The 14,811-nt window shown below is 40.0% G+C and overlaps 1 protein-coding gene across 1 annotated transcript in view; it reads right to left on the reverse strand.

The window, feature by feature from the left end:
- Positions 1-831: 831 nt before the first annotated feature.
- gpsm1b (G protein signaling modulator 1b) overlaps positions 832-14,811 on the reverse strand; it is a 29,447-nt gene continuing 15,467 nt past the window's right edge. The window contains exons 7-14 of the mRNA XM_030784671.1: positions 14,234-14,389; positions 13,393-13,501; positions 12,756-12,870; positions 9,262-9,317; positions 8,637-8,804; positions 4,364-4,520; positions 3,770-3,975; positions 832-3,172 (exon numbers count right to left, since the gene is read on the reverse strand). Of these exons, the coding sequence (XP_030640531.1) occupies positions 2,975-3,172; positions 3,770-3,975; positions 4,364-4,520; positions 8,637-8,804; positions 9,262-9,317; positions 12,756-12,870; positions 13,393-13,501; positions 14,234-14,389 (1,165 nt within the window). The 3' untranslated portion in view covers positions 832-2,974. The remainder of the gene's footprint in view (positions 3,173-3,769; positions 3,976-4,363; positions 4,521-8,636; positions 8,805-9,261; positions 9,318-12,755; positions 12,871-13,392; positions 13,502-14,233; positions 14,390-14,811) is intronic.

Below are 14,811 nucleotides of genomic sequence, written 5' to 3' on the forward strand. Positions count from 1 at the left end.
CAGAAAGCTCTAAACAGCATCCTCATTTACATGTAAGCAAATCCACATTTGGCTTTGGCCAGAATGAGTCAACGGTGATGTGCTGGAAGTTTTGATAAAACTGGTCCTAAGGAAGTGGTCATATCCGTGCATCTGCGCAGCCGTTTGAACTTTATCCTGCTGACAGATACCGCACTCTCATTTGGCTTTGTTCTTTATGCTATTCTATTCTTTCATATCTGTTTCTTTCAGTCTCAGAGAAACAGACATGAAAACTGCCATGTCTTCAGCAATGCCTACTACACTCTTTTTGTGAACAGTAATGTTTCATTTTACTTTCTTATAAAATTCAGTGTGCTAAGAACTGTGCTTTAACCCGGTTGCTCTGTAATTGTAAATGTTCTAATGTTTTGGTCATTTGTTATTGGTATAATAGTAGCGTATTATGATTTAATAGTATAGTTAATATCTGGGAAGTGGAGTAAGTGGTTAGCCAGTGGCTAATCATGAATCCAGCTTGAAACTCAGCACAAAAGTTCTCTTTGTTTGCTTCCTGCTTAATATTTACTCTGTTTTACAAGGCAACCACAAAAATGTTAACAGATATGTTTTCATATTCCCACAGGCCTTGCCCTGCCAAAGTCAATGGGACTGAAGGCAGCCGTTCCCGACTTTAACTTCCCTCACACAGACAAGTGTAAAATTAAATGCAACGTTTATGATCCAGACTTTGACTTAGAACAAAAGAGATGCCAAGGAGTCAATGCTTTCATTTCACAAGACACGAAACTATGAACATTTTAATCAACATTTTATTAAAAGCAAAGGGGGATAACCCCTAAAAACAAACAAACAAACAAATAAATATAAAAACATATGTACATTGTGGCAGTGACATTTAGAATTGTACCTTATGATTCTGGACTACATCTTTCCTGATTTCAAAGGTCAAGGACGGAACTTCTTTCAGTCTTGGTAAGCCATTTGTTGGAAATTCACAGGCAGGAAATTCAGAGACCATTTATTCTGTCAAATCTCCCTCAGTGTTTGCGAGGCGAGTTTAAGGATGTTGCAATCTGCATAATTTCTTCTTTTTTCCCCCCCTGCAGTTTAACACCTTTTAGGATTATAAATACCAAAGGGCAATTATAATCCCCCAAAACCTTCATTCCTCTACATTTCATATTCATTCTCTCTCTCTCTCTCTCTCTCTCTCTCTCTCTCTCTTTCTCTCTCTCTCTCTCAAAAAAAAACAAAAAAACAACCTCAGTTATGTGTTCATGGATTCAATACTAACCAAAAACAGTTCCTTAAAAAGGATCGTCTCAGCGAGGCAGTCAAATAGCACATTAATTATCACAGAAGCATGGACTTCATCGCTTGTTCCCACAGGTAAATGTCTTTTCGACTGGTATTACATTTGCTCTTTTCCCTCTCGCTTTTGTTATTTCCATACAGTGCTCCTGCACGTCTGTTTCCACCAATGGGAAAGCTGCTAGAGGCAAAACAGGAAGATAATGAAGAGAGAACACAAAGAGGCAAGCACAGCCGTCAGGCACTAATATTATCCCAGGACACACTCACCTTTACAAAACAACTCAAAGGAAACAGATAAGATTACATATTTTATGTATAGCCTTTTTTTCTTTTCTTTTCTTTTTTTTTCTATGCCAAACCTTTAAAAAAAAGTGCTTGAAATATTCAAATCTCATTCCCCCTCCCGCCCCCCTTGTGAAATCTGACCAGTAGATTACAATTTCAGTAACCTTAACCCACACTACCACAAGATGGCATTGCATCAGCAAAACTTCATTCTTCTCTTTGCAATTGGCAGACAGCTCTTGGTACTTTTTCCATCTTAAACAGATTTACACTCATCTAAATCCCAACCTCAATCGGCAGTTCTGATAAACAAAACTGCACAGGATCGGCACGAGAAAGTTTGTCAATACTATAGGGAAAAAAAAGTTTGTTTTTTAGTCACTGTTGGACTGCAGCTCCCATTTAGAGGCAAAAAGCACTACTGATCAAGCAGCAATGATCCATTTAAAACAAAGATCAATTTTTTAGCTTAAAAAAAAACACAATTTCTCATTCCTGTTCAAAGCTTGATTTAAAACCGTTTTAAATGTTCCTCTGTTAACATTACAACTTTAATATTTTGTTTCGCCATCATGGCCAAACAGATCTTTTCCTTTAGAAATAAAAATCAATAAATAAACATAGCGTACTGCACACGAAAATTTAAACAATCAAATGCTGGGAAAAAAAATGAATAGATCAGCCCTCTAGTTAGCGGAGTGAAACTGCACTGTGAGGTTTTTAACAACGAAAAGTCAAAGCTATGTTGTAGCGCTGACAAGGCTACACTGCAACTGCTAATGACACAGCTGATTACTAATACTGTTGTCCAAGAAAAAACAAAAAAAGTCTTTCAAAATGGATCACTCCTTCAGAACACTGGAAAATACTCAAGTTTTGAAGAGGATACAATCGGAGTCTGTAAAAAATAAGGCAGAAGACAGGAGGAATTTAGTGAAAGTTCTGCTATGGCACTCCCAAACTAAAACAAAAAAACATGTACCGTTTACATTTATTTGGATGTTTGGCAAGGGGAAAAACAAAATTAAAAAAAAGAAAGGAAAAAAAAACATTGAACCAGAGTTAATTTATCCCCTGTTGCAGTATATAACAAATCATGTCCACAGTACATGATCAAGTATCTGTAAGTTCTGATCAATGATTACTGATCATTCACGGCAAATGGGGCCAGAATAGTACTAAAATGTGCCCCTTGATCAGAGATAAGACTGGCATGACTCAAGCTCAGTCCCACTGCCACGTGGGCATCTAGAAATCTAGAGTTATCAATCGGTCAGATACAGTTGTAATGTTATGTAGATGATCCGTCTCCTCCAACACTGGTCAGATTTGTTCCTTTTCCTCCTGTAAATCTATAATGTACAAAACAAAAAAAAAGAGTAGAATGCTGCGTTTAGCTCGAGTCTCTAGAGCGGCGTTCAGCCTCTGCCTCAGGGTCGTCCTGTTCATCTGAGGGAAGCTGCACGCGTTGTTCGTCCATGCGCTTGGCCTGGACCCTCTGGATCAAGCTGAAAAAATCTTCATCAGGCACCGTCGGGGCTCTGTGACCCCCCTCAGGAGGGGAGCAACGCTGGTCATCGATTCTAGACGACTAGAGAGACAGACAGTCAGAGAGAGAGAGAGAGAGAGACAGACAGTCAGAGAGAGAGAGAGAGAGAGAGCAGGCAGAAGGTGAGGGAGAGAGAGAGAAGCAGAGAGAGAGGGGGAGAGAGAGAGAGAGAGAGAGAGAGAGAGAGGCAGACAGACATACAGATATAGAGATAGGGATAGAGACAGACACACAGACAGAGAGGCAGAGAGAGAGAGAGAGGGAGGGAGGAATACTGTCTCAGTTTCTTTGCTAGGTGTTTCAAAAGTTGTGCCAGCAAGGGATCTTCAGCAACTAGATGACTTGTTCAGTTGCCAAGATACGGGAAGATATTGGCTTGTGAAAAAATAATCTTAGATGCTGCTCCCAGCATACCATGTTGTGATAATTCCATAATCCATGACATTGTATTAACCTAACTGACACTCTGAGAAGCATAGAAACGTCACACCAATCATCTGGATGGCAAATTGAGAGGTTTCTGGGATTAAATTTGAAATTAAAAGGTGAGGAGAATACTTGGGCTCTACTTAGACAGTTGAGAATAATGATCCAACAGTGGAGCGCAGAGAATGGGTTTCCTCTTCACTGAGGTCTCACCTGGCACTTAATGAGCATGTTGAAGAAGTCATCGCTTGGTTCCTGAGGATCCGTGTCCCCACACAGGTGGCCCAGGTTGTTGTGCGTGATTCTCAGACCGGGCAGGTTACTAACACTGACCCTCTGGTCATCAAGGCGCCGGCTTTGGGAGCTGGCAATGAGGTCAAAGAGTTCCTCAGTCTGAGGAGACGCCATCAGGCTTGGGTCTATAAACAAGCAGACAAAAAGAGCATCTGTTTTACCTCAAAGTGTGATTCCATTATGACCACCGAGCAATTTGGAATATTTGTCATCTACTTGTGTTTCTAACAATATAAAAGTAGCAATATAATGTTTGGGAATGCTTATTATAATGCTTTATAAAGGGAAAGAATTGATATATTCATTAAACTATATTGTATTTTACAGCATGTTGATGATAGTTATTAAGAGCTACAGGAGAATGTAAGTGCATTGTCTGCAATTAAAGTCCTCAAACTTAAATGATCTTACTTAAAGCAGCTATTGTCAAGCATTAGGAAATTGTTTATGAATGTTAATAACTACCAGACTTTGTCCAGGGGAACTGAAACATGGTTGATAAAAGTCACTAACCTAGCATGTCGTTGAGCGGAGATTCTTCCGCACTCCTTCCGTTTTCGCCGTTGGCGGGCTCGTCTAGGTGGCAGCGCTGGTCGTCCATGCGGCTGCTCTGGATTTTGCTGAGGAGGTCGAAGAAGCAGTCCTCATCAGATGGGTCACGACCTAACTTCTGTAAATAACAAAAAAAACCAAAAAACAAACAAACAGAGGGGTCATGACCTTGCTTCTGTAATACACATAAAACAAGCTAAGCAGAGCTAGCACATGGGTTCTCTGCTTTTTAGCACATAATTCCACATGCTAACTAGCGGGTCTCTCATTTCCTGTTCGCTTCTTGTATCTTCAGGATGAGGCTTACATAAGATGTATGTTTATGGGTATGTTATGTACTCAGCATGAAAGTACGTGTTACATGTGGGAGAGGTTTTTTTTTTTTTTCACCCTTCAGATGTGTATGAATTCAGCAATAGTAACCCCCCCCCCCCCCCCCCCCCCCCCAAAAAAAGAGCGAAAAACAGTTTGGAAAAATTTCACAATAACAGTTACAGAAATAAGTTGTGTATTTGCTATAGTTAAAATATCATAACTGTCCATACAGACCATTTCTCCACACAGCCCCTCCCTCTCTCTTTCTCTCTCTGATCTTGAACACTCTTCAAACACTAGCTTATCTAAATCAGGGCAGTCCACCGTGCCCTGTATTTTATCTGACTGACCTTTAAATGAGCAGCTGGCTAATACACAAAGCACAGAGTGTGTGCTGCCTCTACATGACTGATTACTACCTTTTTATCACCACTAATATGCCACTGGCACAAGGACTCCACTGTGTCACATTCAGGTGTTTTTGTTTGCTTTTGTTTTTTATTGCTGTTGTTGTTGTCTTTTTTTTGACACAGCTGAGTTTTCAAACAGACACATTAAAGAGTGCTGATGAAATATGTCAAAGCTGTAACATTTATGTGAAGTAAATCATCTATAATGAGAGCACATGTTCTGTGAGCAAAAGATAAACACGCCTGATTCCAAAACATGACTGAGTGATAAGTAGATGATCTGTAGGTCCTCCGTTCGTCCTTTCTATGTGGTAGCTTAACAGAGCGATAAAGTGAGAAACCCCCGTATTACTTTTCAATGCTAATAAAACGGCAGATGTGTCAGTAACAGTCTGTGTGATGAACTGTGTACCATCTCCATCTGATCTGCACAAGCCCGTTAATCACTGGGGGTGGGCGGTGGTTAGGGGAGCAAATAGAGACCAGAGGCCAAGAGACACAAAAGTGCCAGAAAATCAATATTGCCTGCTAATCTGGAATTAGCCCCTGAACAAACCCCTCCCAACAACTGAACCCATGAATAAAATAACGTCATCGGACAAGGTGTATCGAGAAGAGCATTCCAGTGGAATAAAACATGAAAAACAATGCTGTCAGAGCAAACACGCTATAGCAAACATTAGAGGAAGACTCAAACTGTAGGTAAATTATATGCAAGCTAGTTTACCAAGAACAGTCGAGCTGATAACGAAGTTGTTCGCAATGAACAACATTTTATCTTTAACACAGTGGCCTAAAAATGACATACTTTTGAGCAAATGTGTTCTCCCGTCAATTACACTGACATTACATTGCAATTAAAAGAATATAGATTCAATTGTAATTAGGAAAAACATTTTGGAAAGGTGATCATAACAAATACATGGCAAATCATTGTCAAAACAGTCAGTAACAAACGAGCAATGAGCAATAAGCGGTACTTAGTCTGCTTATGTCCAGAGATCAGGCGAAGTCTCCACTGGAGCAGTGCCACTGACCAGTGGCTCCTCTCTCTCTCTCTCTCTCTCTCTCTATTCCAATAACTCTGTCTTTCCTTCTCTGTATCCTCCTTTTCCCTCTTTCACCCCTCTCCTGTCTGCCGTTTCCTTTCCCTCTCTCTCTCTCTCTCTCTCTCTCTCTCCCCCCCCCCTCTCTCTCTCCCCTCCCTCTGGCTGACTCTCTCTCTCTCTCATTCTCTTTCTCCTGCAGGCCATCTTTGTCCCACTGTGGGAAAACAACTCATTATGGATAGAGGGGGTTCCTCTGATGAAGGTCACATTGTGGAGAGAGAGAGAGAGAGAGAGAGAGAGAGAGAGAGAGAGAGAGAAGGGGGAAGGGAAAGGCTATAAAATGCTGGCACAAATAGGTAGCCAAAGCCACCACACATCAGAGTCCATGTATCCACCACTCACAGGGAGTCAGTCAAATGAATTAACCTTCGGTGACACATACGACAAGGAAAGACAGCTAGATAGCATTCAGAAACTGTCTTTTAAATATACCCAGAAGTATCATGCATAACAAATGTACTTACATACCTGGGGAATAATCACTCAGTCTCTAATTAGTCAATATAGTCACGTTATGCAGGTGAACAGATCATAGCCTTAGTGGGCTGAGGTCCATATAACATACTGTGTCCATATCAAAATGATTCTCCTCTCCACCTTTATGTACCTCTATATACTGTAGTGTGTAGTTCTCTCTCTCTCTCTCTCTCTCTCTCTCTCTCTCTCCTTCACGCCTGTCTAACTTTAAAGCTGCTTGGTCCAATTATTCAATTATCTTGTGATACAGTGTAGGGTGAGACACATAGAAAGGGGGAGTGAAAGAAAAGAGAGAGAGAGAGTGAGAGAGAGAAGGAGAAGGAATAGGCAGAGAAAGGTCTTTGTCAGAAAGACATCACAGTTGCTATAGAAACCTCAACCCCAAATTATAGCCAGTGCTCTGTGCACACACACACAAACAAACACGCATACACACATTCCCCTGCACAGCTCATCCCTGCTGTACATGAGTGTGTGTGTTTGGAATAGGGTCACAGAAAAAAAAGATGAGGTGGGGGGGGGGTGTTGGCGTGAGTCTCAGTTATGACAAATAATATCATAAAAATAGAGTTGAAGTCAGGGCAGGAACACACTCTTACACTCAGATACTATAATGTAATAATGTAATAATTCAGAGAAACAAAAGCAAAGAAAGAACAAAAGCGCAATAAAGACCAGTCCTTATTAAAGGGAAAAATTAATCACATTTAGTAAACAAATTCAATGTCACTGCTAGAAACCAATTTAAGAATCTAAGCTATCCTGTCAAAACATTCAAAAAATAATAGCATCAGATCTACCATCTTTCTTGCTGTGTTCAGTTCTATTTAACAATATTGTAAAGAGTCCCAGATCACTGAGCAGAACTGATTAAAATGTTTAATAAGACTAATATCAAGCAAAGACACAGTGAGAGAGAGAGAGAGAGAGAGAGAGAGAGAGAGAAAGAGAGAGAGAGACTCCACTTCATATACATACCTTAATTTACATACCATTAGACATTATATGTAAGTATAACTTGCAGATTAACATTATTTGTACATGGAAACTAACATCACATCCAAGAATTAATACATCAGAAAGAACAGTGACTCTTTCCCCATTACTGACTAACTTCCATGAATGTCCACATGACAGAAACCACAGTAAATCAGGCCCTTTGTCTTCACTTCACACAAGGTGGTGACTCAGACCAAAACATGTTCATGCCATTAAGCAGACGTCTGTTGTAGTCCTGCTGCTCTCGGAGGTCTATTCTCTATTGATTTTTGGGAAGCTTGTATTCTTAAAGCATAAAAGCCAAATGCTTGAGCTTGCAGGTAATGCTTTTCAGCAAAGCACTAGCACTTTAGGACTTAGATGATACCATGAGAAACAATTGTAGTCTCGAGAGCAAATCGTTTCTTAGGCCATATAAGCATTATCCGCAGAACATGCCATCCGTGGCCGCCGTCTACCAAGCACGATGGAGACGCCATGGCAACGCTAGGCCAAGTTGGTCAGAATGTATCGATTGCTCAATCGATCGTGTCAGCTTTCACAACACACACAATTTGACACACTACAGCCAAGGGTTGATGGACTGCTGTGCAAAAATTTTGACAACACAGTTTTTAACATATCTGAGAAAGAGTGAACATTAACTGAGACTAAATTTGCTAAAATTTGTAAGATCCTGTTGTTTCCTCCGAAATAATTTAGTTATTTTATAACTCTATATTATAACTCTATATATCATCGAGTTATGTTATAGAGTAACAGAATGTAAAAATTGAACTTATCATTAATGTGGATATAATACTTAGTTGAATAGTTAATTGTGTCATTTGTTGTCAAATGTTTATGAAGCCTTCATTAGCACATATGAAAATAGCCACTCTCGATTCTAGAAACTAAAGATAAGACTAATAAGCATCTGCTTACCGGAGGTGGTACTTGGACTGTGATGTCATCTGTGTCCACTGGAGAATCCATCCATTGTCTCTCATCTGATGATTGGCTGTCAGCGTAGCCCCTCCTCCTGCTGCTGGACTGAGACAACTGACTCTTGGACCTCCTTGAAATACTGTCCAGGTCATGGCCATCACCATTCTGTAGTATTCAAACAAATCACTCCACTCAGTGCATGACAACAACAGACGACACAGACAGTATACGATATCAAGGGACCTTTAAGTTAACAAACATCTTTTATCGTATCAGTACTTTTAATGTTTGTAATACCGAAGTTCATTTCTCATTATATTTAGACACCTTTACCTTTAATTGCCTAAACATGCTTGTCACAATTTTACCACTAGATGTCACTCTAGTAACTCTTTGGTGCATTTAATTTGGCTCCTGTATTTCTTCTTGACATTGTGCTTTTTCAAAGGCATTATTTGTTCATTTAGATGAAAAAGAACCTTGTTACTTAATCTGTAGTGTGTAAGCCCTGAAAAAGTTCCTTTGACAGTCATCTATTTTATAATTTACATAAGAAGTATCGAACAGATTTCACACAAAAAAACGTGCCAGGTGAAACGATGCTGTGTTAATAAAATTTTACCTTCCACAGCTCCACACTGTCCATGCTGTTTCTCTTGGTGAATTTTGGTCTGGCTCCTACACAGACGGAGAAATTGTGCAAATCATTTTAATGGTCTGTGTAAGGGAACTCATGCTTTTTAATGATAAAACCAAACTGGTGGCAATATGTCTGCACCAGCAGAAACAGCTACAGCAAACAGTCCTGATTACCGATAAGATCTAGTCACCAAGTGAATGTTGTTCAAGGTCTTGCTTATACTTAGACTTTTAGTTTCAGGTTCATTTGATACCAAAAGCAGTGAAGCACGTGGAATGAAAACTGTCATGAGAAGAAATATTTAGAGATGGACCATAGTGCTAAAAATGAGACCCAGGGTTGTTTGTTGGTCTGTAGCTATGCTTAAAATAGCTAAAAACTAGAGGACGTCACTGCACCCTCATGAAGACTTCTGTATATTACAGCAAAACTGAAACACAACATATGAGGCACACAAAGTAAAGCCAGTCAGATTAGTAAAGAGGAAAAAAAACCCTGCAAATGTGTGTGCTTCACATTCAAGTTTCAGTTATTTAATTATTGTTTTGCTGAAGTCATGGTGAAGCTTGACAGTCACATTTCAGGTATATCATTTCTTTATAGAAAGTATACTTCTAAACCAAATGAGTGAAGTTATTTGATATGTCGTCATGTATACAGATGTACCAGTCATTTGGCTGTGCTACTGCTGGCATTGCTCTTTCATTTATTAACAATGGGTCTCTGACTTCAGAGTGAAGACATGCTGAAAACAATATGCATAAGGATGTTAAGGTGGCTTTTGGGATTTGAGTTCAGGGAACCGTTTAGAAAAGTGAATGACTGTAATATCGCTCTCAGCTGTAAATTGCTTCAGGTCTTCTCAGATATCAATGTTTACATTCACACTGACTTTCTCTGAATAATAGTAATACTACTACTATGACTACTGCTACTACTACTACTACTACTAAAAATAATAATACAAATAATAATACAAATAATAATGTCTCTTGTCTCTCTATGAATGATTTTTTTTTATTATTTAAATGTGAGGCCTCAGAAGCATTATGAGAATACTTTATCATTAAATCCAAAGAGCCTTTGTGTTAGAAAAAAAAAAAAAAAAAGTTAAATGAAGCAAGAACAACACGAAAATGAACTGCATCTTGGATATACTGATAAGTTCTGTCCTTGGAAACTGATTCAACATTTCTGACCACGTCAGAAAAATACGAAAGCAGTTTTTATATTTAAAATGAACGCAGAATCCATAATAGTTTTTGCTGAATCCATAAAGTCAAATTATCCATGTGAAAAAGTGCATAGCTGAACAAACATCAGTCCTGTTTCGCTTTGCGTCTGCAGTTCCAGAGAACGACACATTAATGTATAACAGCACCATGGATATGCTGACAACAGATTCTCTCCCTAAGTTGTTTACTACTCTCAGGAATTGATTAGGAAGAATGTTCAAAATGTGGGTAGACATTCCATATTGAATTTAAGTACTGGCTGAGAGTGCATTGAGAGTAAGCAAATTTTTACCCATTACAACTGAGTCAACATATTGCAGGAGGTGACCGTACAGTCTTTCAGCGTAGTGCCAAGTGTTTCTGAATTTACATCACAGAATTTTGTCAGAACACTTCATGATGTCCAGAATACTTCATGAGGTCCGTGTACACGTCTTCTAATGAACATCATGCAGTTGAACTTTTTGGAGTTTACTTTAAGGGGAAGTATCAGTGTACTTGCCCAGACAAGAGATTCTCTACAAAGCCAAAAGCTTAGCACATCTGTTTCCTTCAGTCAGTAAATAACAGAACTGGACAATATCTTCTTTTTACCATCCATACTTTTTGAATGTGGTCATTCAGTCATGGTAGATAATAATAATATAGCAGCAACAAGCACTAAACAAACGAAGCCTGTCTGTTCTGATGATGACAAGAAAAGGTCCCAACAAAGCCATCTAAGATTAAAAAATAATTACTCAGCGCAGTATAACGTCACAGATACAATATCTATTCCATTAGAATGATCTTTCTGTTAGAATGTTCTAGAAGACTAGAGTCAGTCTGATCGCATGCCAGGGCCAAAAAATTTCCCCAACCACAGACTAGTCAGAGCGAAACTGCCTCCAAACAGAGCCTCCCTGCTTCAAATAAACAGCCCTCCGAGACGTATTCACACACATACACATAGAGAGACACCATAGCCGTTCCACCTGACCCACCCTTCCCTTTGGCCCGCCAGGACTCCACACATAGCCTCAGATGACCCCCTCATAAAGCACCTGAGAGCTCTGTCTGTATCTGTTAGAACTGATCCAGAGATAGCATTGAAAATCCATGTGTGCTGTGCACGGAGAAGCCTTTGTATTGTCTCTCTGATGATTGATTGCATGTTCCAGAGAAAGGATATTGTCTGTTTGGATGGGTTTAACGGATCGGCATACTTGTCTTTTTCAGCTGGGATCTTGACTGCGTCATGCATTATACATTCAACAACAGCATCGGGGCTCAGCTCAGCACTGTTCAAAAAATGTGTACATGTCGAATAACTAAATAAATAAACAAGCAAACAAACAAACAAAAGGGATTTCAAACCAGGATGCGATTTCACTTGGGCACAGCTAGAAACTGTCTGCACATATCCTCCACATATTTGGTCTGTTTCAGTCCCTTTTTTTTCTCTCTCACTCTCTTCACAATGGCTGTTTTTGTTTATCATAAGAGAAAGGCTATTTTTATGTCTAATCGCTTAAGTTTAAAAAAAAAAAATCATCGGCATTTCTACATAGCAAGCACATTCTAACATTACTTTTAATAATAACTGCATTTGACTTTGCCTCAATCACGCAGACTTGACCCCTTCATATGACTGTGAACTATATGCCTCTCACATTCACAAAGAGGTGATGACTTTGAGGGACAGCACGTTGGTATAATTAGCATCGCGCGGCTTGGCTTTCTCTGGAGGCAGCTTTATTGACGGGTGCTGTACACATTCCTCTTCTAGTTATCAGAGAATTCCTAACTGCCAATGCTTACAGCTTCTCCTCAGCCTGGGCTGGTGTGGAGAAATAGACTGATGTTTGTGAGTGTGTGTTTGTTACCACAGAGACGAATCAAATGGGAGGAGAGAGGACATAGGTTGAAGTGCAGTGCGGTCTTGGTTGGCCACAGCAGGGTAACCTTGTTCAACTGAAATTTGATTGCATCTATGCAGTAACACAGTAATTCTGTATTGAGTAGAGTGGCTACTGTATGTTTGTGCCCTTAAGGTCTTCAGTTTTGTGTGTTGCATAACAGTTGAGATTTAGAAGATTGCCTTTGCTTAGTAAACTAGCATCATATCTTATCAGTGTCGACTCTTGTCAGTCATAAATCCTTACACAGTGTCCTATTGCTAACATAATCTGATTTAACACAGTTTTCTTTTCTGAATCTTTTTTTTATGTGAAGCCTTAAGTGAAAAATCGGTGGCCTTACCCTGCATCTCAAACTCAGAGCTGCAAGGAGAGAGATCTCCCTCCTTCACCCCCAGGGCCTCCATCAGCTGCTCCACGTTCATCCTGGCCGTCAGCTCCCCGTTCCTATCGCCGATCTGAAGGTGATAGAGAGAGGAGGTGGGTAAACATGAGTACGCTAACTCAACTCACAGACACTGCCATATGCACGTCTTGCTTGGTAGGTGCCAGGCAGAGGCAATGGGGTAAGATGCTTATTTAATTAAATCTGTATGGCTGGGGTGTCTTTCGATTACACTAAATATGCCTGTGGGAGTATAATTCGGTGTGAGGGCCTCCTTCAATAGCTTGCGTAAAGAAACAAGAGTATTTACATCTTTTACAATATTCACAACCAAACTATTCACAACAGATTTGTTCATTTCAAAAAAACAAAGCAACATCAGTTTCCTCTCCAGAGATCCTGTGTGTTGAAAATGGCTCAGACAAACAGCTGTGCGTGTGAGTGTGTCATAGCTGTGTTAGCTGTGCTACATCAGTGTGAGTTGAGCCACTGCCGGTCGGAGGACTGCGATTGGTTGTCGTTGGCCACAGTGGTTGGTTATACATTCCAACAGATTTAATTTGTTGGCATTACACTGCAGTGACAAAACACTCACCTCTTTGGAGATCTCGAGATGTTTCCGAGCGTAATGCAGGGCCTGGCGATTGTTTCCTAAGGAGACGTAGGCATTCCCAAGACTCCAGCATGCGCGTCCCTCGCCAACCCTACAAAAGCAGAACAGTTGTCTCCTAGTGACCAGATGTCCCTATTATTAATAAAGTAAACTCTAATGCACACTAACCTGATCCATAAATCACTGTAATAAAACAAGATAACGACAGTCAGTTAATCAAGTGGCTTCATTTAAATAGTCATTACAGTAGGAATTTAAATGGCGGCAGAAGTGGAACTATAGTTTTAATACCATGTTTAAATATGCTTCTGTGCAAGCTGCTGTGCATCTTTTGGCCTTTAAAGATCGAAAAGCCACTGTGACACAGTGATATATTTCCTGGTGTGAAAATCTGGATTACTTGAGTCAGAGGCTAATTTTTCTCTGAGAAACTAAGGAGAAAATGTTTCAGTTAAGTGGTTCAGTTTGCGCAAGCTCGCCATTGAAGCTAAACGATAGAGCCTAAGGAGGACTATGTCAAGCAATTTGACTGCGGCTGAATTTCACTGATTCATACACCACCGTTTTAAATGTGTTGCGCTTATTTACTTCATAATTGAATGAAGCAAACATGTCGTCTATGTTAACTTCAGACATTTTTTCGCTGGCTCAAAAGGCTATCATATTTTCTGAAGCCATTCAAAATGACACGGTACACAAAGCTCAGTTGTACAAGACCTGGTAAAAAAAAAAAAAGGAAAAAGTCGAGGAAGACTGAAATCTTGGGTTGCACAGCTGTAGGTGAACGTGAGCAGTCAGGCAGGCTGCAGGGGCAGGTGTATACCTGTCATTCAGCTCCTGGGCTATGAGCAGGTGTTTGAGATGGTAGTCAATGGCCCGTTCATACTGCTGTAACAGCGTGTAAGTGTTTCCCAGACTGTAACACGCCTGAGCCTCCATCACCTGGTCCTTCAGCTGGCGAGACAGATGCAGGGTTTTTCTGTGATTGATATGAGGGAGGGAGAGGGAGAGAGAGAGAGACGGGGGGGGGTATGAAGAGATGAAGTGTGGTGTGGTGAAGGGTGTAAGGTGGAAAAAGAGGTTGCAAAATGGCACAGTATTTTAAACCGGTATTATTTGAGGCATGTAGATATTGCTTAAGCTATACTGACAAATATTGTAAGCACTTATTCTCCAGTTCTTAAGTGGTCTTTGTAGAACTAAATATTGCCATAGATAATGATCTAACATTCCCCCATGATCTGTGCTCTGTTTATGGAAACCACAAACTGTTTATCTGAAGAGATACACTTTGCACTGTCATTTAGCAAAGAAGTTTTAAACATTACTGATACAGCATTCAAATATTGTCTTAAATTATCTCTGTAGAGTCTTCAGAGGACCAATACATGTGATGCCCTC

Source organism: Chanos chanos, chromosome 9, assembly GCF_902362185.1.
Source record: "Chanos chanos chromosome 9, fChaCha1.1, whole genome shotgun sequence".
Taxonomy (NCBI): Eukaryota; Metazoa; Chordata; class Actinopteri; order Gonorynchiformes; family Chanidae; genus Chanos; species Chanos chanos.